The sequence below is a fragment of the Lissotriton vulgaris genome, chromosome 4_1, assembly GCF_964263255.1.
Source record: "Lissotriton vulgaris chromosome 4_1, aLisVul1.2, whole genome shotgun sequence".
In the NCBI taxonomy this organism is placed as follows: Eukaryota; Metazoa; Chordata; class Amphibia; order Caudata; family Salamandridae; genus Lissotriton; species Lissotriton vulgaris.
The window spans coordinates 1,818,868,224-1,818,890,287 of NC_141691.1; the positions used below are offsets into that span (position 1 = coordinate 1,818,868,224).

The window sequence follows — 22,064 nt, forward strand, 5'->3', positions numbered from 1 at the left end:
GCTGACACCACCCCACTGACGAGGTTTCAGTTTCAGCGGGTGCTTGCGATGTCGATTACGGCTGCGGGCTTGAACCCGGGCGAGTTTGGGACCCATTCCTTTCGGATAGGGGCTGCTACAGAGGCTACAGCCAGGGGGCTGAATGTCGAACAAATTAAACGTGTGGGGCGTTGGTCCTCCAATTGTTATAAGAGGTATGTGCGGTTGCACATGTTGTGAAGCTGTAATGATGTACTCACGCTTGTTGTTTTTGTTTGGTTTCAGTTGCGCAAGCCTACGAGGCGGGGCGGACTATGCAGTCGACCCAACACCGGGCCAGCGGTCAGACTTCACCGGCTGTGAAAAAGGAGGTGTGGGTCGTGGGCCACTCATACGTGAGGCGTGCCGCGGACGTATTCAAAGCAGGTGACATGATTCACGTGGCTGGGGAATACGGGTACAGTATGTCCTTCTACGGAAAGGGCGGACTCTGTATTGACCAGTTTCAATCATTTTTTGAGGGTTTGCTAGGGCGGACGAGGTCACCGCCGTCTATAATCATAGTACATCTTGGGGGCAATGATTTGGTCACCACTGGTAGACGACTTCTCCTTGAGGCGATGCTTTCCACTGTAAGTTGGTTGGCGAGGAGAGTTCCAGGGTGCACGATTGCATGGTCACATATGATCCCACGAAAAGTATGGCGGGGGGCTATTTCTGTTTCTGCTCTGAATCATTCAGTAAGGAAAATTAATAACAAAGTGAGTAGATTGTTCCGTTCCAATACACTGCATTCCATTTCGCATGGTTGTATTACTGGTGACAGTATGTATTTGGGGGATGGTGTTCATGTGTCCCGGGTGGGGAACGAGTTACTCATAGGGGACTGTATAGCTTGGCTAAAGACTTTAAGACATGACCTTTAGGTAGGAGTGTTGTGGGGGGTCCGGATAGCCGGTCAACTATCCGGCCTGTGGCGGTAAGGTCATGATCGGTGAGCACTAATTGAAAGATCCCTATGAGTGGGCGTCACCCATTACGGATGGGAGCGCTCGAGGGAGGTGGCCATTGGCCCCTCAACGGGGTAGGCGGTCCCTTCTAAGGATGGGCCGCCGAAAGGAAAGGAAAGGCGGTCAAGGCCCCTTCCTGGGTAGGAGGGGCTACAGCCCCCTCCTGGAGAATTTCCCGGGGCCAGGTCATCTGCGACGGCAGATGCGGTAAGTTGTGTGGGGTTTGGGGGGGGTCTACGCTACCTTCTAGATACCTCACACGAGTCCTCGGACGACCTTTAAGTGGCGTCGAGTTTATTGGGGCCCCCGTCAAGTCAAGGGAAATTGGTAGTTGCACTCGAGGTACACCTCTGTGCGGTCGCCCCTCACAAGTGAGGGGGATATTTCTGGTTTAGGGATCTTGACACCGGTTACGACCTTGCCGTTGGCCCTTAAACGTTAGGATGTACAATTTCAAAATTTCAAGTTAAATGTTTTGTAGGATGTTAGTTCGGCTAGGAGAACCTTTGTATTAGAGAATATGTTAAGGTTAGCCAAACATCGCAATGTGGTAATGAAATTGTACATAATATGAAACTGTTATTTTAATGTTTTAATTTTGTTTCATATTTTAATAAATACGGCCGGGAGGGTCACTCCCTCCCGTCTTCCAAAAGTTCAGAACTGTTTCCGGTTTCCCATCCTTGGGGATTGTGTTGAGAGGGGGTGGCGGGTATCTCAGCCATATGGAAAGGGGTGACCATTCGGTCCCCCCGAACGTATGGCAGAGTACCACGATCCCCCCGGGAAGCCATCTTGGGCGGGAGGCGAGTCTCGGCTGGTATGCCCGAAGCGGCGTAGCCGGGGCGCGCCTTTTCCCGCCCTGGAGTGGGCTGGCCTAGACACTGACGAGGCCGGGCCACGCCCACGGGGCAGGCCGGGGCGGGTTTACGCCCGCCCTGAAGACGGATAAAAGGAGCAACAAGCCAAGGAAGCATCCTCTTGTTCCTGTGCTCTGAAGCTGCACCACCTCGCTGCACGTGGGCTCGAGACGGAACGAAGAGCCAATTTTGACCCACCCACCAGCCCCTGAGGACAGCAAGTGGTTTTGAATAAGTTTGATGTGATAACTCTTGTGTTTTACAGGTACCGGATTATTATCGTGATAACTTTGAATATGCAATAAAGAAATGGTCAATTGTGGTATGTTTTGCAAATAAAGTTATCCTGCTCTAGTGTTGATCAGTAGCATGCTTTTAATAAAGTGGTTGCTCTTAACTGTCCTTTAAGTAATTTAGCCATTTAGTTTAGAACTGTCGTATTTATTTTGGTCGGGTGGTAAGGTTATGATCGGTGAGCACTAATTGGAAGATCCCTATGAGTGGGCGTCACCCATTACGGATGGGAGCGCTCGAGGGAGGTGGCCATTGGCCCCTCAACGGGGTAGGCGGTCCCTTCTAAGGATGGGCCGCCGAAAGGAAAGGAAAGGCGGTCAAGGCCCCTTCCTGGGTAGGAGGGGCTACAGCCCCCTCCTGGAGAATTTCCCGGGGCCAGGTCATCTGCGACGGCAGATGCGGTAAGTTGTGTGGGGTTTGGGGGGGGGTCTACGCTACCTTCTAGATACCTCACACGAGTCCTCGGACGACCTTTAAGTGGCGTCGAGTTTATTGGGGCCCCCGTCAAGTCAAGGGAAATTGGTAGTTGCACTCGAGGTACACCTCTGTGCGGTCGCCCCTCACAAGTGAGGGGGATATTTCTGGTTTAGGGATCTTGACACCGGTTACGACCTTGCCATTGGCCCTTAAACGTTAGGATGTACAATTTCAAAATTTCAAGGTAACTGTTTTGTAGGATGTTAGTTCAGCTAGGAGAACCTTTGTATTAGAGAATATGTTAAGGTTAGCCAAACATCGCAATGTGGTAATGAAATTGTACATAATATGAAACTGTTATTTTAATGTTTTAATTTTGTTTCATATTTTAATAAATACGGCCGGGAGGGTCACTCCCTCCCGTCTTCCAAAAGTTCAGAACTGTTTCCGGTTTCCCATCCTTGGGGATTGTGTTGAGAGGGGGTGGCGGGTATCTCAGCCATATCACATTACTGTAATTTTAGTTCATAGCATACTGTTCCAGGGGACTAATGTTCATAATGTATTCAATATGACCTACCGATGCACACTGGAGGGCTGGGCTGCCAGAAGAAACGATTTTCAACCTGAATGCATGTGATCCGCTCCTCCCCTTGAAGTTCATATCCGGGGTCACATTGAAATATGACTGTGTCATGGGGTTCTCTTCCATCGCCATTTCGCGTTCCATTCATTGGAACCCCTGGATCACGACACGCTGTAGCCACAGAACCTGTGATACAATGACAGAGCACCGAAAATATGTTAATAGCAATATAATGTAATTACTTTTGTGTTTTAAAATACTGTTTTTTGTATGCAGTGATATATTTGAATGCCAAAGATATCACTTTTTCAAAAGTATGCAGATATGTGCATTAACAAATTGACTTATTTAATCGCTGAAGTAATGTTATCGTTCAAATAGAAAGAATCAAACACCAAGAATAGCCGAAAAACCATATATTGAAAGAGAACCAGTTCTGCATCCGCTCAATGATCCATGTAGCACTGGCCCTGCTGTATAATTAGAAACATGTGTGTTAATTTGTTAACACTTTCAAGCATTATTTTCTGTTATAGAAGTGTGAAGACGCGGGCAGGGTGGGTGGGCTTGTTCGCATTTGCACGACAGAGTTAGTTAGCATTACGGTTTACTATTTTTGTGATAATTTGGAACATTTTGATGTGATACCTTTTGTAAATGCCATCTCCAACACATTGAAGGCAGTAAAAACAGACCCAAGAGCGTCGTATTCTAACCTGTATGTTTAATCAGAACACACCACATGTTCACCTACCTTTCACAGGTTCCCTGTTTTTGCTTTCTGTGAGCCCTATTGTAACTATAAGACTATTCCCTTTTCCCCCTCAGAATATTTATTTTCTTGCGCTCAATAGAAGCCCAAAATAGACCGATATTGATTTGCATCTTAAAAAAACAGCTTTTGTGATAATGATTCCTGAGCATGTTTGATTAGCTCACCATGTGCACAAAATATTTATATACATAACTTGGAGGTCAGATATCTTGACCAAGGCTTGATATAATAGTGTCCTAGTGCATGGTAGATGAGAGGACTTAGATACTGAACTGTGGTCCTGCATGCAGAAAAATCTTAAGGCGTCAGAAAACAATCTGACTGCCAATGGTACTGCCTAGAGGCAGCCCTATCATTTTCAGCTTGAGAACGTATAGGAAGAATGGGTACACAGTACATTACATCCAGCCCCTACTAGAAACTAAAAACACAATGAAGGTGAACAAGTGTAAACATGCTAATCATCCAATGGTTAGCTGGCTCATAATAATTTAATCCAGACAGACATGTTTTCATGATGTAGCCATTAGGTAAGAAATACAATAACAAACCTCTCTTGTGATAAAGTAAATAAAGGCCAGATGTACTTATATCTATTGGCAAAATGCCATCAGTATTTTTGGAACCAGTAAAGGTTTTAAGGCCCAGCCTATGTACTAATCGGTCAGTTGTTAAAAGTCTGAATCGTAGTGGCGAGAATCCAACCTACCTCATGCATATTAATAAGGTAAGTTGCAAAGTATTACTCACTACATTTGGAGGCCCTACAATGAATATTGAATGTGCTGGGATCAGTAGAAAAGCATGTGTGTGATTGTTTTTAAATTAGACAAACTTGTTTTTAAAGTGTAGTCCATTTCAATAAAAGAAATTAGTTTAAAAAGTAATGTTTTCTACTTCGTTTGCTGTCAACGGGACCACTGCCTCTTCCTCTTCAACTTTTCACATTCATAAAGAGAACCGCTTGTCATTTACAAATGGGTTATACCCTCCTTTGAGGTGTCGGTAAAACTGCAATGTTTTGTGACCAGATTGCAGGCATTGATACATTAGATACTCAATTAGTGCTTGGAATGGACGTCTATAACTTGCCTGTTCCAGATATCGAAATTATGTCCCATTTTAGGAGTCAGAAAAAATGTTCAGACGTCTAAAATGGGACTATTAAATAGGAATACGTATTTTAACAGTTACAAGTGCTGAATTGGAGCATTTGCAACCGTTAAAATGCTTAGTGCACTTGGCCTTAAGTGCCAACTGCCCCGTTCCTTAAGTTCATTTTTTGGGATACATTTAACAGACCCACAAAAGTTGCATCCAGAGATTTTCAAAGCTCAAGTCTATCTTGATATTGCATTTCGCCATTTTCTGTGGTCATGGAGTTTCAGGTATTGTCTGTCCAAATTCTGCATATCACTTTTTCCCAGGTAAGTTGGAACTTCAAACTCTGGCTTCTTTTGTTATGAAAGTAGTCGAACTTACTTTTTTATATTGATAGAATGAAGGAGCAACTGGTTGGTGTGAAGAAAGGCAATTTTGTCCATCAATGGGTCTTTTTATGTGGACCTTTGCATCAAGCTGTTCTTCCCTTTTGCCAAGAAGTCATGTCTAGAGATCCTTCAGACACATCTCTAGAGCACAAAAGCTGCTATCATGGTTTTGGAGCTGGGGCATCCCAGTGTTGCCAAACTACTATGTGGGTGCTCCTCCATACCTTCATTGTGCATCACTGCATCAACTCTCAGATCCACAGGTAGGTAGGGACATTGCACCAGCTTGGTCCTGCAAAAGTCCCTGGTGTAACGTCTAATTCCCATATGCCCATTTTTGTGCAGTATTTCCACTGTATTTATTAAAAATATGAGGAATCTGTGGTTAGAAGTAGCCAAGAAGTAGAACAAATTACTTATGTTCAGTAACACTTTTTCTCTGCATAAGCATATATTTCTCAACTCCTGCTCCTCTCTACAATCCAAAATGGGGGTTGAACATTTTGTTGGTAATAAAGTTCGAAGCTCAATTTCTCATATGTTCAATTCCTCAACTGCCTCTCACTCTGCTTTGGAGGGCATTGAAAATTTCTATGGATAAGCTGATGTCAGTGTGCTGCCTATATGTGGTTCTGATTTCTGACATCTGAAAGCAGGACATAGATATGATAGATGCCAATGGTACCATCTACCAGCAAACAAGAGCTATTGTAGAGTTTTAACAAATTAAACCTGGTTTCTAGGTAAGGTGAGCAACATTTGCATAATTTATTTTCCAGTTATTACATTAAATTTGGGAAAATTATGAATAAATAAGGAAAAAGAAAATCACTATATTTTCATGCAAAATGCATCCTCGAGTCAATTATTGATGCAAGGATGCCCTTTGCACAAAAAAGGGCAAAATTAAAAGCAAAGCACTTGTATTCTGTTGTTCGCATAAACATTTACTGTGAATGGTGAGTTTCATGGCAAATTGTTACAGGAATTAGTTCATAGTTATGCAAAATTGCTTTATGGTATTATTTCAGAGATTTCAGGTAATAAGCATAATGTGAAACCCCCAAATTATGCATATTATGCACGCATAATTTAAGTTTTGCCCATACCTATTGCGAGCGAGGTTGAAAGTGGGAGGAATCTGTGATTAAAGTTTCCACCAGAAGACATTAATGAAGATAAGTAAATTGTGCTTCAGGCAGGATAGTGTTATTTAAATGCTTCACATCCACTAAATGTATATTTAGCCTGCTTCATGTAGACAAATCAGTGACAAAGAAAATTCGAACAAAAGTCTAAATGATTTTGAAGGGACTTTCCTGGATACAGCCTGCTGCCTTGCCCTGCTGTTGTGAATTTTTAGTTTCATTTAAGAAACTAAGTGAAAAGGAAAAAACTTTGACCAGAATGAACTTACTTGGCTAATATGACTATGCGCCAATGAGTCGGCCAGAAATTGTGCCCAGGTCCTGGTCATGCGCAAACAGTACTTTCTATTGGGGCATTACTGTTTCTTGGTGCTTTTTCTTGTAAATCTTTAAAAATGCATACCTCATGATCACGTTATTGGATTTTCCTTGTTTTTAATTTGTTCATTAATGTTTACTCTAATTTAATAATTTAATAAACTGGAGTTCCTTGGTAACATTTTAACTGTTTTCATACACATTTTTGGTAAGTACAGTCTTTCTGCTCTGTTCTGTGCCATAGCTACCCGGGGTTGCGCTCAAGTTTAAATTATTGAAACCTTTGGTTGAACCTAGTTTTGACAAATTAAAAAGGCCTGCAATCTTTATTTAAACACTATTTAACACACACCTAACGTCGCTTGTAAAAAAGCAGCTCTGCCAGCTTTTGTATGAATGTGACTTTAACCTGGAATGGGATTGACATTCTACTGATCTGAAAATACATCAATTGAAAAAAAAATCAGGATTTATTGACTATTTCTTCTTCCAGACAAGGCTCAGAATCCACAGAGCCTTACTTGCCTTTTGTAACATTCTTATCTACCTAGAACAAGAGACTTATTGATTACATATTACATACATTTTCTCCTTTCCTTTTCACAAATAGTATGTTCACATAAGAAAAGGAGAGAAGGATGGAGAGTTAAAGAATCTGGACTGTGGAATCAAATTGAACACTGTCAATAGTTCCCCTAGTACTGGAGTTTGGGCTACACATCCAAGGAGAGATACAGTTGCACTACTTGTTCAGGAACAAATGTGACCTTATAAAATTGTACTTTATAATATCCAAGGGGCACATTATTTGTACTGCTTACTGCAAAGTCAGATAGAAAAGAAAAAGACATATTGTTTTGTAGCTTGAAATAAATTTCAGAAATTACTTTCCTCCATTAGATAATTTAAAATGGTCCATTTTTCAATGACTCTAAAAAGCAAATGCCTTGCCTGTGCTGTTAGCTGCAAGCATTGCTCTTTGGTAATTATCAGTGCCTACAGAAATAGACTTCAGAACCAAAAGTTATGTTTCAATACACGATTCAAGGGAGTCAAGGGCTAAGAATCAATCGAGTGCCCTCCAGTGTGGAACATTTTTCTCAGCTGTCTATACTGTTTATATCTATGTTTAACACAACTTCAAAGGCAAATGTGATCAGAAATGGCACAGTTGACAAAATGCTTTGCCCAGTCAATTAAGACTCATATTTAATAACAATTTGCCCCTGGTTTGTTGTTGTGGTATTTGCTACCCAGTGCAAATCAGGATTTGTGTTGTAATAATGGCCAAAGTGGCACAAGTAGCGCTATGGGCTACATAGCATCAAGGGGACATTACAGAAGTGAAACATTGGCATCTTCATGCAACCATCCATAGGTTTTGATGTAAATTTCTTCCTACTGAAATTGGAAGTCAGGGATTTATGCAAACATATATGCCTCCTCAAGGCAGGCATAGCTGTGCAATACGTTTTAAAACACTGCATTTATCCAGCTTTGCATGTGTGCTGTACTGTACAGGATAGACACAAAGTCAAAAATGTATTACAGCATAAATTTTGCACTGAAAACTGTCACTTTTCAGTCCAATACCTGCACTTGACATAATGGACACACCCTTATGCTATGGTGCAAGGTTGTGTGTGTTGACACATGGCTGCCTAAGTGTGCAATGAGAGAGAAAAACAGCACTACACTTCAGTAGATAACGCACTGTTCCCCTTTCTCCCTTTCACGCAAAGCAGTTCATCAACCTTAGTGGCTGTGCTGATTTGTGTAAAAGGTTACTCACCCTACCCCTCAATGTCTTCTGTTTCCTGTAAATGAGAGATGCGGATTTTCAGAAATAGAACCTGTGTATTTATGGGTGCCCGTGGAAATTTACAAATGTCAGTGGTCTTTCCCATCCTAAGTGAATAACTAATGGCTTTCTGCACATGAAACATACTTAACATTTAGATCATTACAGGATCTATTGGGGAGGCTAGGGATGGAAGGGTTTTGGATCAACCCAGAAAGCCTTCTTACCATACCAATGGTGAGGCTTAAAGAGATGTTTTGGCAAGCTACATCACTTCAAGTGCTGACAAAATTGAAGGACGCTTGACCTGTGATTTTTTTTAACTCAAATTCTGTCCCCCGTTTTAAGGATACGATTGATGACATTGTCCCCCCTCTGGCACGTAAATTATTTATCCAATTTCAGTACAAGACCTTTCCAACAAAACTGTTTTGTAGAAAGAGGTGCAATGGTGCTTTTTATGAAGATTTCTGTCCTACTTGCCACGCTAGTTTTGAAACCATTGTGCATTTGTTTTTTTTTGTCCATATTACAAAATTCAGAGGAAAAAATGGATAATCCCCTTATGCAAATTGATCGGCCCGGGTCACTACCTTGAGGTGCTGAGAATTTTATTGATTTGATACACGTAGAGTAGTGGTCTTTGGCCTTTCTAGATATAGGCATGCACTGTGGATTACGCGTTCCAGATGCACTGTATGATGCACCTAACATTTTTGTTTTAATCCTTCCTGATTTTAAAATATTTTATGCCATTTTAAATATGTAAAACTAACTATTCTATTTTTGTATTTCATCATAATGTGCTATGTACTTTTTTATTTGATCTTTGTGATGGAAATAAAGTTATTGATGATGATGATTTAAAATATGGAAGAAAAAATGTTGCATGGACTGACAGCAGGCCATTCACTAGAGAAGATCAAATCACCACTAAAATTATTTAATTATCATAACTCCTGAATTTATTCAGACACGTTAGGAATAACCTGAATTTCATAATTCTAGGTAAATCAGAGGCATACGTTTAGGTTAGTATTTTTATAGATTGTGGCCTGAAGTAACCAATAATACCAAATCATAGAGTTGCGGAAAGTTCAGGAGGAGACAAAAGCCAGATTGTCTTTTGGATGGTTTTGCTTCCTTCATGCTGAACATGGTCTAAGATGGAGTTGTAACACTTTCCTACCTCCTCTGCCCCTGCCTCTGTTTTCCTCTTGATACACTGACTCTCTTCTGTAAGAAACATCAGTGGTGGTATTAATCCTTCCATGTCACCCAGGTTGATTTTGAACAATCATTGCAGGCAGTGGCTATTGCAGCCAAATCTAATTTCTCTTACCTCAGGTCCTAAATCTTTCTCTTTAGGGGCCTGATCCAATTTATTAACTTCTGAAAACCCCATGAGACCCACTTTTCAAGCAACAATATTTTTTTCAGGTGCTGCTTGTACCTTCAGTTATCTTTTTAGTGCCAGGACAGTCCTTTGGCGAAACAATGTATGCTATAAATTGTTATCAAATGTATGCTAAACCTATCCTCATATCTACGTTCACACTAGTGCCTGCTTAAAAATGTAGATTAAATAGAAGCAATGACTTGTTGGGTTGGGGAAAAAGAAGAATACTGAAAATAACCTGTGTGTCATTGCAGAAATGTTGAAAAGATTCTGACGTGCAGTAGCATTTTAATGCTATACATTAAAATGAGCTCCGGTCAGCATGAGCACTGAGGCAAGCGAGAGCTGCCCGAGTATGCTGGAAAGGGTGCTTTCCAAATGTGAATCTTGGACACCATACTGATGAAAATGTATGAAAACTAATCTCTGGTCTAATATGTGGCAGATTCATAAGCTCCTCCATATTAGCTTCCAGAACGGACTGGGATGGGGATATAATTATGTGGCCACGATGGCTGAGTGAGTAACAACTCCTGTGCAGTCTTCCATGCCTCAGAGGTCGACTAATAGAGCAATATTAAATTGGTTTACACCTCTTATCTAAAGCACTTACAAACCACATAGTTGGAGAGGGAAGTGTTACATACTAAGCACATGCTACTTCTCCTTCTTCTTCTAATAATATTAATCAGCATTAGAAGTAGTATTATTACCAACAGGTCAAGCAGCACAAGCTAAGCGGATTTCCTTCAATCAGCGATGTTCAGTGTATGGGATTGGACTTTGAATAGGTAGATTGTGTGTCCCTGTTGGGTCACAAACCTGGCTGCTATTTACCAACTATTATATTTCTCTAGGCTGTCTTGCAGCTGTATTAATTTTGATAGGATGAAACGTTTCATATTTAAATGTTTCTAATGAGATTTAGCAGGACTTGATTATTTAGGTTACTTTCCTAGTTAAATACACAGCTAATAAAATTAGGGAAGTTGGGCCTCCCAGAGCTCTATAATAAGGTCACGAGGTCAGAGGTCACCTGAACAATAAAACATGCTAAGTTTGTTTAATGATCGAATGGATTCTAATGGTATGACCTCTATGAAGTCAGACAACCTGCTGATGTATTTTGTGACCATCTAGCACATAATCAATCACAGTAATAAGATGAGACAGGAAAAGTTCTTCCACGTCATAGCCAGTGTCATTATTGAGAGGATCAGGAAGGTTTGATTACTTGTATTCTCAAGAACGCAATTTTTAAATTAATTGTTTTAACCTTTCTTGAAAAAGGAGTATAGACCCTTGAAAAAACCACCACTGTCCCTTTAGACGCAAGTTCAACCTACATATTCTCAGGACACAGTAAATAAAAGAACCTTTACTTTTGTGCTAGCACCCACCAAGCCTATTAAAAATTGTAAAAATCCTCGGTGCTCGGCGATATTTGTTTCCCGCTAACCAAGCAATAGCGATAATTATCGCTATTGCTTGGTAATATGCCCCGTACACTCTACATTACACTCACAAATGCCAGTTATCTATGCATCTCTAGTGCACGTCATGGTTAATGACTAGTTATAATAGCTTCGAGTGCTCCCCTCTAAAAGACGATAATTTAGAGCTTAGAAAACGGGGGGTGTTTTAGAAGAATCTTTCCTTTAAAAACAACACAAACATTTAGGTAAAAGAACCATTAATTAGTGCATAAATACATTTACAAATACTATATATTTGTGAAAGATAATCCCTATAGCCCAAAGTTTTCTTTAAGAATATTTCCTCAAAACACAAGCCCTAAAACCCTTCTCTCACGAAATGTGTCTGGAGTGTAAATTTCGTATTAGGGAATACATAAAGTTATGAGTGTTAACGCATTTCACAAGTGGATTCACTTCTTTTCTAGCAGCTACTTTAGTTCCGTGGAACCTTATCACAAAGTGAGTGCTGCAGCTTAATTGAAGACCTGTTTCTGGGGCAGTTTTGCCATACCTTGTGTCTGAAATACTCAAAGAACTGGCGCTGCAGTGTTTTTACATTATAGACAGCTGTGAGTGGATATTTATCACTAGAAAGAATGAGCTGCGTTTGGCTGGAAATATAACACGAAAAGATGACATCTCCCTAGCAAGCCAGGGAAAAATCCATGTAATCTGCTTTGCGGAAATAATGCGAAATACCCCAAAAATGCCAGTGTACGCTGACTTTAGACGTGATCTCAGTCCTGGGGCCCATTTTGAAAGCTGGGACGCATGTCAAGTTAAAAACAAAACAGTGAAAAATAGCACGGGATGTAAACAGCAGCAGCTTGCATTCTGTTTGTTTTCATTGTTCTGGTGAAAGGAATTCATTGCCACTGTGCACCTTACCCTGGTTTTACCCTGCCACACCACTCCAGTCATTTATATTTTCTGGTAGTCTCTCATTGGAGTCTGTTAATGTCTAACTTTGCGCAAAAGGCATGATTTCTTCTCTGTTATCAACTCATAAAGGGTTTGTTATTGAGCTCTGCATCATCCTCATAATAGACGTCTATACTATTTCCCCAGTATCCCAATTGATCAGGAAACAAACTTGAAACTCACATTGCTAGACTGATAACATCTTAATATTCACAAATTTTCACTTAGATCTGATAATCATTTGCATCTTCACCTGACAGTAGGATGACAATCAGCACACTAGCCATTTGACACTAAACTATACAATTGGATATAAACATTTCTCAAATCAGTAGCATACGTCATAAGTCTTCACTACACTCTAGGTTAGTAAATAAAGATAAAACCTTAGTAACGTACCCTCTTGTTAGAGCTACTATGAAAGGCCAATTTTATCCCAAGAGTAAAAAGTGTCATGCTAATATGTAATGAATCACAGGTAGCATGGCATACTGGACATAATGATATTTGTGTAATCCATACCCCTCTCTTTGGTCTCTTTTTTCATCTACACCTTACCATGGAAATATTATCCTGCCACACCACTTGAGTCATGAATTTTGCTCGATGCAACTTTCTGCAACTGATGTCCCAAAGACATGTCATCATGTGGGGTTACTGTAGCTTATCTGAATTTAATCTGTTATGGACTGGACAATGAAGGCGTCACAGTTCTTTACTTAAGAAAAATCCAAAAATGTCTGTCCACAGGTCATGCATATTTCTGAAATAATCTCAACGTGTAGATGGCATGTCATCAGGGCTGGAACTATACAATCTACTAATAAATGGAAACTCACTTCAGACAGTAAGAGGCATCACAGTGAACGCAGCAAGGAGAAGGGCCAAAAACACAAAAGTTATGTATAATATTTATAATACATGGTATACCTGTACCAGTAATGTGAATTTACAATGTCATCTGGATGTTTAGGTCATACACAGCTGTTTACATTAGGTCTTTTTTAAGCTCATTTCTTTAATATCAGGAGAGGTTTTTAGCAGAACTGGAAGTGGTACTATGGATACAAGAAACAGAATAGGAGACATAGTGTATCCTTTGTGACCTCCCTGTTGGAGAGCCAAATAATCTGATGAGAATCTTATAATGTTCATCCTAGATTAGGGATTCACATATAGAGCTATGATCATTTTTATAAAGAAGCACCAAGGACATATTGGTGTAGAGCACCTTTGAGTTGTGGCCACTTGATTTTATAAAAAGCCCTTTCACCATCCAGGACAACAGCAGCTGCAGGAGCTTGAGAGAGAGAAGCTTTTTCCATGATGTTGCAGAAGGAGAGGATGCTATCACTCGCTAGTCTACCATTAACAAAACTGTACTGAAAGACATGAATTTGTTTGTAATAAGTAATTCAAGGCGTTTGGCATACGTTTTTGCTTCCATGTTTACCAGTGAGAATGGTCTTAAATATTTTTGATTTAATGGCCCTTACCTTCTTTCAGTATCACCACTATGGTGGCGTCAGCAGTGGTCCCAGGTACCCTACCTGAAGAGGCAAAATGGTTAACGACCGCATCAAGAGGTGAAAGGATTACAGTTGCAAAGGTATTGAAGACCCTGGTGGGTAGGTCGTCAGAACCTGGGCCATTACCAACTGAGATGAGTTTCATAGTTTCCATAATCTCTTTAGTCTTAGTAGGTTTATTTAGGTTGACTTTGTGAAGTTCGGAGATTGTTTTTAGAGAGACAAACTTAAAAATTATCAATTCAAGAAGTATTTGTGGTCAGGGTATATAATGAAGCGCATAACTTCTTGAATACAACAAAAAATGCTTTGGGTTTTGTCTTAATAACTCCTTTACAGCTTTTATTCTAGATATTATATCATTTTTTCCGAAAACCTAAGATACGCAGCAAGAGAATGTGTTTATTTGCCTCTTGGAGCATTTACCCATAAGTGTGCATGATTACTAATTATAGTAAGGTACTCACAGTAAATGCACCTGAGAGATTCGACTATTGAGAAGTCTTTGGATTGTCTATTAAGAGTGTTTTTTTGGTTTTAATATCCGTGCCCAGTTTCTTTAGGGAGGTTTTCATTTCTTTCTTCTTCTTGGTCATGGGGCTTATTAGCTAGGCCCCAATGGAACATGTTAGAGCATCTTACAGTGCCAAAAGAGAAGAGACTAAATGTATCCCTTCTTATAAGAAGAGTCTGATTTCCCATTCTGATTTGTGTATGTCAGATTCAATTTCTAAAATGTCAATGCTCATATGCAAAGAGCAATTTTTGGGGCTTTGCAGGGGTAATTTATAAAGAAAAAGCTGTGATCAGAGATCACAGTTTAATCCATCAATGATAGTAATTGTTGTAGTGCTATAGGCACTCTAATGTATTGGGACCATGTGATGATCTTTGTCTACCATTGTTTCAATTGACTCTCTCATCACCATTGTTTTGATGGGCTCTAAGTGTTTTAATTCACCACATCATTCTTTGTGAACTATTATTGTAACTTATGATTTCATTTTGTGTCTCCTTAAAGCTGCAGAGCAGAAGTGTTTCAAACCAGCCTTGCCTGGAACAGAACGTGTGGGATGTGCGTTTGAAAGCATAAGTGAGAAAAATGTGTGGAATGTACTTCTCTGTCTCGGAGTGTAGTGTTATAGGCAGTGGTGCCCAAATGTGCATTATGTTGTACATTGGGCAATCAAGTATTTGATGCTGTAAAACAGTAGTGCACAAATGTGCATTATGTTGTACATTGTGAAGTTTTATAAAGTTTTTACTATTGGCTTTGACATGCTCTCATGCCATCTTTAATTCTGACTCCGGAGTTTTGCACACACAGGCAGACCCCAGGTTGCTCACGGTTATTTAGGTTATTGGTGTTTAAGGTTATTTCTTCTTTGAAGGGTGTTTTCATACTTTTTGAAATGTTTTGTACTTTCTCAAACCGGTGCAAGATATGGGAAACATGTAGTGTTGGAGACCAGAAGAATACATGAGAAATCCTTTGCCTTTTGAATACTTGTGGGAGATTGGCCAACTCTAGTAAGCGTCCTTGGCACACAGGATGTCTCCTCGGCAACATCTAGTGAATTGAGAGTACTATAAAACTGTAGTCTCTTGACTTGGAAAAACTGGGCTCTCTTCCTGAGGGAGGGCCACGTCTGCTCAGTATTGCATTTGTGGGTTTGAAAAGTCTCTTGGCTCCAGGATTGTCATTTGGGAAACCCTAGTCTTGTGCAGGCTAAGATGAAGCTATTGCAGCCGGAGAGGTATTTTTTTCTGATTGGTATTCTGATGTGTGAGTGTGCCTGTTTTCACATTCAGGTATTCAGTGTTATAATCATCTGATATATTCTGTGTATATATTTTACGTTTCCCTGCTTCCATTTGACAGGGTGTATTTCTTGTGTTGGATTACTTGCATTTAATAGTGCCTTTTTGCTTGCAGTGGACGTCCAGTATTATTATTATTAGCTTGTGTCCTTTTTCTCTTGCATTTGATTTATGAATGTGCCATTTTTATAATCTGCTAATGTGTGCCCCATTATTATTATTTGACTTGTAAGGTGTCACTATTTGCATGTGTTTTATTATTATTATCTGCTTGTATTTTATCCAATGCTTTTAACAGTTGCATTTGATTACTTGTGTGTCATTACTGCCTGCCTGCACACACACACATATATATATATATATATATATATATCATCCAAAGTTTGCCCTGCAATTGAGCCCGCACTCCACACAGGCAAGTTGGAACACCAACATGTATTTCAGAGTAAAGCAAGCATTTTAGTCTGAGGCTTATTTCCAGTTCACTGCTTGTCTCTTGCCTGACGCGTTTCAGAGAACATTTCTCCTTTTTCAAAGGCATGTGAGATGTCAATATTAAAAGCACCACAGTCACCGCTTCCTGCTCTGTTCAGCTAATGAGCTTCTGGTGTGCCTCAGCCTCCGGTGTGCTATTTGCCCAAAGCATTGCGGTATTTGTAGTACTTCCATAGTTATTACCCTCCAATGGGTTTCTATATTAAACATAAGTTTTAAACATGGAAATACAGACTGAAAGTCCTGCTTTCACTTTGCTTTTGAAAAACCTGCTTGTCGTTTATTCCCTGGCATAATTCCAAGACACAATCCCTATCTCTTTTTCTCAGGGTGGTGCGTTGACTCCACGGCTGGACCTGCAGTGTATAAATTATCCAAAGTTTGCCCTGCTAATGAGCCCGCACTCCACACAGGCAAGTTGGAACACCAACATTTATTTCAGAGTAAAGCAAGCATTTTAGTAAGAGGCTTTTTTCCGGTTCACTGCTGGTCTCTTGCCTGACGCGTTTCAGAGAACATTTCTCCTTTTTCAAAGGCATGTGAGATTTCAATATTAAAAGCACCACAGTCACCGCTTCCTGCTCTGTTCATTTAATGAGCTTCTGGTGTGCCCCAGCCTCCGGTGTGCTATTTTCCCAAAGCATTGCGGTATTTGTAGTACTTCCATAGTTATTACCCTCCAATGGGTTTCTATATTAAGTTTTAAACATGGAAACACAGACTGAAAGTCCTGCTTTCACTTTGCTTTTAAAATACCTGCTTATAATTTATTTCCTGGCATATATTGGCTTTATTCTTTTTCTCATTTGCCAGCATGACGTGTTTCGGCTGCGTGGCAGCAGCCTTGATCACATGATCAAGGCTTTGCATGTTGTTTTACCTGTTTTTTTCATTTGACATGTGGGAAAGCCTTTCTGTTAGAGAGTGTTGCACTAATAAAACCCCACGCTTTATTCTGAAAAACTGTCTCTTGATGTGTCTCATTTGGTGAGTGCTGCGACCGACACCTTTCCATGTTTCTTGTTTTATGTGGGAGTGCCTTCATTTGGGAGTTCTGAATTTCTTTCATTTGGGAGTGTAAAGGGAGACAAGTGTCTCCTGAAGTAAAGAGGCATCTACTAGTAGGCAGCCACATCTCATGCCTTCCCATGCACTGGTTATACCCTTGCCTACATCATCACTTGGCACGTGAAACCATAGCGTTCATAACAACAACTATAACTTCTAAAATGAAATTATTTGTCACAACACAGTGCATGATAAAGTGGTGAGTTATAGTTAGTGTTGTCAGGTTAGTGAGTAGAAAAAAATATGCAATGAGGTCTGCGTCTTATTATAATTTAATGGGAAAGGATCAATTGAAAATGAACATTTTTATTTTTTCTAGTTTGTGTACTTTAAACTTGGTTTGTATAGGGAAATACGTTTTCCTAACTATAACTAAGCTTTAACCTATGTTCTTTCACTCAAATTGCAATGTTTGTTTTTATTAGCAATAAAAATGTGTTTGAAAACATGGAGTCCAGTTTCGCAAGTGGAGTTTTGTTATGTGGAGTCTTACAATAGAGGAGAGTGTTTTAAAGTATATTGTCATAGGTTGCAGTATTGTATATTGGAATTGAGTGGAGTAGAGTGTAGCATATCATACAGTGTACTAAAGTGTTATATAGTGTAGTGGCATGGTGTCTCATATAGTGGAATAAACTATTGTAGACTGGATCAGCAAGTTGTATAGTGGAATGGTGTGTTAAAAAGTAGAGTAGATGGTTGTAGAATGTCAGAGTAGAGTGGAGTGTTTTAGAAGGGAGTAGTGAAGTAGAGTATCAGAGTGCAGTATCCTCAAGTGGAGTGTTGTACAGTACAGTGGAGCAGAGTGCCGTAGAGTGGAGTACCATATCATATAGTGGAGTGGCGAGTCGTTGAGTGTAGTACGGCGTCTTAGAGTGGATGGACATGGAGTGCAGTAGAGTGGCAGAGAGTGTAGTACAATGTTGTACAGTGGAGAAGCATACAATGGTGTGGTGAGACAGACAGTGCAACGATGTAGAGCGGAATATAGTACAGTGGCACAGAGCGGGATAAAGTGTAGTAGAGTGGAGTACACTGGAGTGGGGTAGTGTACAGTGCAGTAGAGTGTCAGAATGGAGTGGCAAGTTAAAGACTATAGTGACATGGAGTGAAGTAGAGTGGAGTGCAAAGCATACAGTCAAGTAACATGTCATAAACTGGAGTACTGTGTTATACAATAGAGTGTAGAGAGGTGTCATGCAGAATTGAAAAGTCATGTAGACTACAGTAGAGTAGAGTGGCCTACAGTCTAGTTGATTTTTGTGGAGTGGTGTACAGTACAGCACAGTGTTGCAGAGGGTGGAACAGTGGATTGACAAACAGTGTTTTAAAGTTCAATTGCATTGAGTGGAGTAGAATGGAGTGGCGTAGAATAGTGGAGTAGAATCTAGTACTGCGTCAGAGTAGAGTGGAGTAAAGTGGCATGCAGTGTTATATAATATAACAAGTTGTGTACAGTGTCGTATTGTGAACTAGAGTTGAGTAGAGTCAAGTAGAGATTTGTACAGTATTGTACAGTGTTGTACAGTGGAGTGAAGAGGTATAGACAGTAAAAAAGTATGGGAAAGTGGCATACTAAGCAGTAGAGTGTTGTAGAATGGAGTTGCATAGAGTACAGTAGTTCATGAAACAGTGGAGCTGTGTAGAGTGGATTGTTGTATAGTAGCAAAGAGTGACGTAAAGCCTTGTACAGAGGAGTAGAGTTGAGTTGAGTGGCGTAATGTAGTGTGAAATAACGTACAATAGAGTGTATTGGTGTGTTATACACCGGCACGGAGTGGAGTCAACATATAACATCCATATAACACTCCATTCCTACACTACACTCTCTTTTTTCAGGTAGTTATTAGGAACCAAGTGTGGGTATTAGAGGAAGGAGGAGGGTGCAGTGACGTATATGCTCCCTAGCACTATTCAATCTGATCCTTACATTTAAAGGTGTCAGATTGTATTTCCACGAAGAGTGACAACACAACACATTGAAAATCCCTATATCCTAGGCTTCCTTCTTGTCTGGTATTGCATATTCTCAAGTGGAGGAAAAGAAACAGTGAAGCCACGTTCATATGGTTTCTGCAAGACCCCACCATGGGAATAAGGTAAGAACCACGGTGATCTGACAAGTAAGTAGTCCATTACCTGATGCATACATTTAAAGCTTGCAGCTGTTTGGATGAAATAATAATAAGCACAACACGCGATAGCCTTGTAGTGTACATATTGTGAGTGTAAGAACTGATCTCCTCTTAATAGTAGGTCTAATGCAATTCTCTTTTGCAGATGAAAAAACTGCCTAAGAAAAATACTGGACATGTTATTGCAAGACAGATATTATAATCTGAGACATGTGTTTCTTTGAAGAAAGGGTTGATGCCCCCTTCACTGCATTATTTGTATAAAAGCATGCGCTACAGGCAAGGTCTGCAGCTTGGAAGCCCTTCTCACATAGATGATCCCAAATGCAACACAGAATCAAAAGGCATCTTTAAAAATGTTCTTGTCTCTTTTGAATGAGATGAAACAGCTACTGAGATCGCAGAGTGATAATGGGTGTTGGGGACAAGAAATGAGCAGTATGAAAGAACTGGCCATGGAAGATCAGTCCTCTGGCATTCTCCTCTGTGATGTTTCAACACAATTGGAAACCTTTCATCTATAACTTTTTCAGGAGCAGCATTGAGCATTTCAAGTTGCCAAAACCACAACGAAGGCGGGACACATATTTTCAGAAAATTGGACTAGAAATATTATAACCACTTGCAGTTAGTTTTATTTCTGGCTGAATTTTTGGGATGTTTTACAAAGCATCTTTCTTAAATGGAATGGTAGTACAAAAGGCTTCCAGATAAGTACAAACAAATAATTCTAATACTAACTGTAAGAAATTAGGTAATTAGTTGTGAAGGGTTATGGTTCTGCGCAACTAGTAGGTCCAAAGTAGTCTCCTTACTGGGAACCTAGTACCCTGTTGTAGCACTTGACTCTAAGAGTAGCAAAGCAGAGAGGTCCAAGGCCTACTTAGGGAAGGTGGTGTTGGCTTCTAATCTCCATTCACTGACACACAACAAGAACACTAAAATTATTGTCCAGTCAGTGCTTTTTCTTTTAAAAAGGATAAGTGCCTTTATTACACACACTACTAAATACTATGCATTACGTTATAGATATGTGCCCAAGATAAATGGAAATACATTTGGTGACCCCCTTATGTCATATTTCACTGCTACTTCCCCTGCTGCCCCCCCATAGCGAGACTCAGATTAATGATTTCTCTTATTGTTACTCAACGGCACAATCTGTTAATCAGATAGTTAATAGTTATTAGTTATACAGTTTCCTTTATATTGATAAAAATGTTGAGATATTTATAGACTGGCACATAATAAGTGATTATATGTATAGTGAACATTATCATTTTCTAACTCCATAAGCAAAAGGAGTTTGTAGCAAATGTTATTATGCTTTATATGTATCTGAATTAATAGACTACCCCTCCTATGGCCTATTTGAAACATAACTAAAAAGTTGCCTGTAACGAATTTATGCATGTCATAGTTGAGCTGTATTACGATGTTGAAAACTTGCTGAACTATATGATCGGACATTAAAATAAATGCCAATAAAATATATATATTTTTAAAATATTTCACTGCTACTTGGTCCTGAGCCCTATAATCACAATACCCCCTTGCCAGATGTAACATCACACTGTAAGGTTGTGTCACTTTAAAGAAGGCAGGCCTACAAGCTTTGTCAAGGGGTCACCACATCTATATAAAATGCTCGCTTTTTGGCTTTATCAAGGGGGTCTCCATATTATTAAAATGAATTCTCGCATTAGGATTCACAATTAAAACCAATAGTATTCATAATAATATTTAAGTACACTTCTTATTATAATAAGTGTTGCAATGTTCATCAATAATCCTGGTCAATAAAGTGATTACAATATTACATTGCAAAAACAATCACAACTGTGTCAAAGTCTTTCCTAAAATTATTCAGGTCACAGCATGCAGTCACAGGGCCAACCACATGGGACCACAGCACTCCATATCATAAGAAGAGAAGTTCAGCAGTGGGAGTACTTAAAATGAATGGGAGAAAGCCTGGGAATTCTACTTTTAAGTCCCCAGAAACGTGGGTCAAGCTTGGAAAACCAATTGAGACGGCTGCTGAACTCCCTGTATCCACCCCACTACACCTTTTAATCTGTGGATGGAGTCCCTATGCACTTCTAGGCACCACAAGTCAACAGTTATAGAAATTAAGCGGGATAGCCAATATTAAATGAGCGGGTCTCCAGCTGCTTTACTGGCTTTTTGAAGCCACACACCACATCCTCTTTGCTTTTTTTTCCTTGTGTTTAATGGGTGTCCAGGTTCCACCTCAGCTAACCAATTGTTAAGTGGGCTGTGGAGCACCTGCAACCCTACTGGCTATTTGCGTGCAGCTCTTGTACTGCATGGGAGCCGGCATCCTTTCTTATGCTCTCACAGTGGGAGTGGCTTGGTTTACTTCCGGGCAGCCCACCATCCCTCAGACACAGGCACAGGGGTGGCAACATACCCAGCAACTTGGTCCCTGCCTCAGGGGATGGTGTTTCCTTAAGGCAAGAGTCCCAATATCTCCCCATCATAGTAAAACAAGACCAAAACAACAAAAATCCAATAAA

General features: G+C 40.1%; 1 protein-coding gene across 1 annotated transcript in view; it reads right to left on the minus strand.

The window, feature by feature from the left end:
* CSMD3 (CUB and Sushi multiple domains 3) overlaps positions 1 to 22,064 on the minus strand; it is a 2,596,150-nt gene that overhangs the window by 831,687 nt on the left and 1,742,399 nt on the right. The window contains exon 28 of the mRNA XM_086918068.1: positions 3,141 to 3,332. Coding sequence (XP_086774194.1) covers positions 3,141 to 3,332 — 192 coding nt within the window. The remainder of the gene's footprint in view (positions 1 to 3,140; positions 3,333 to 22,064) is intronic.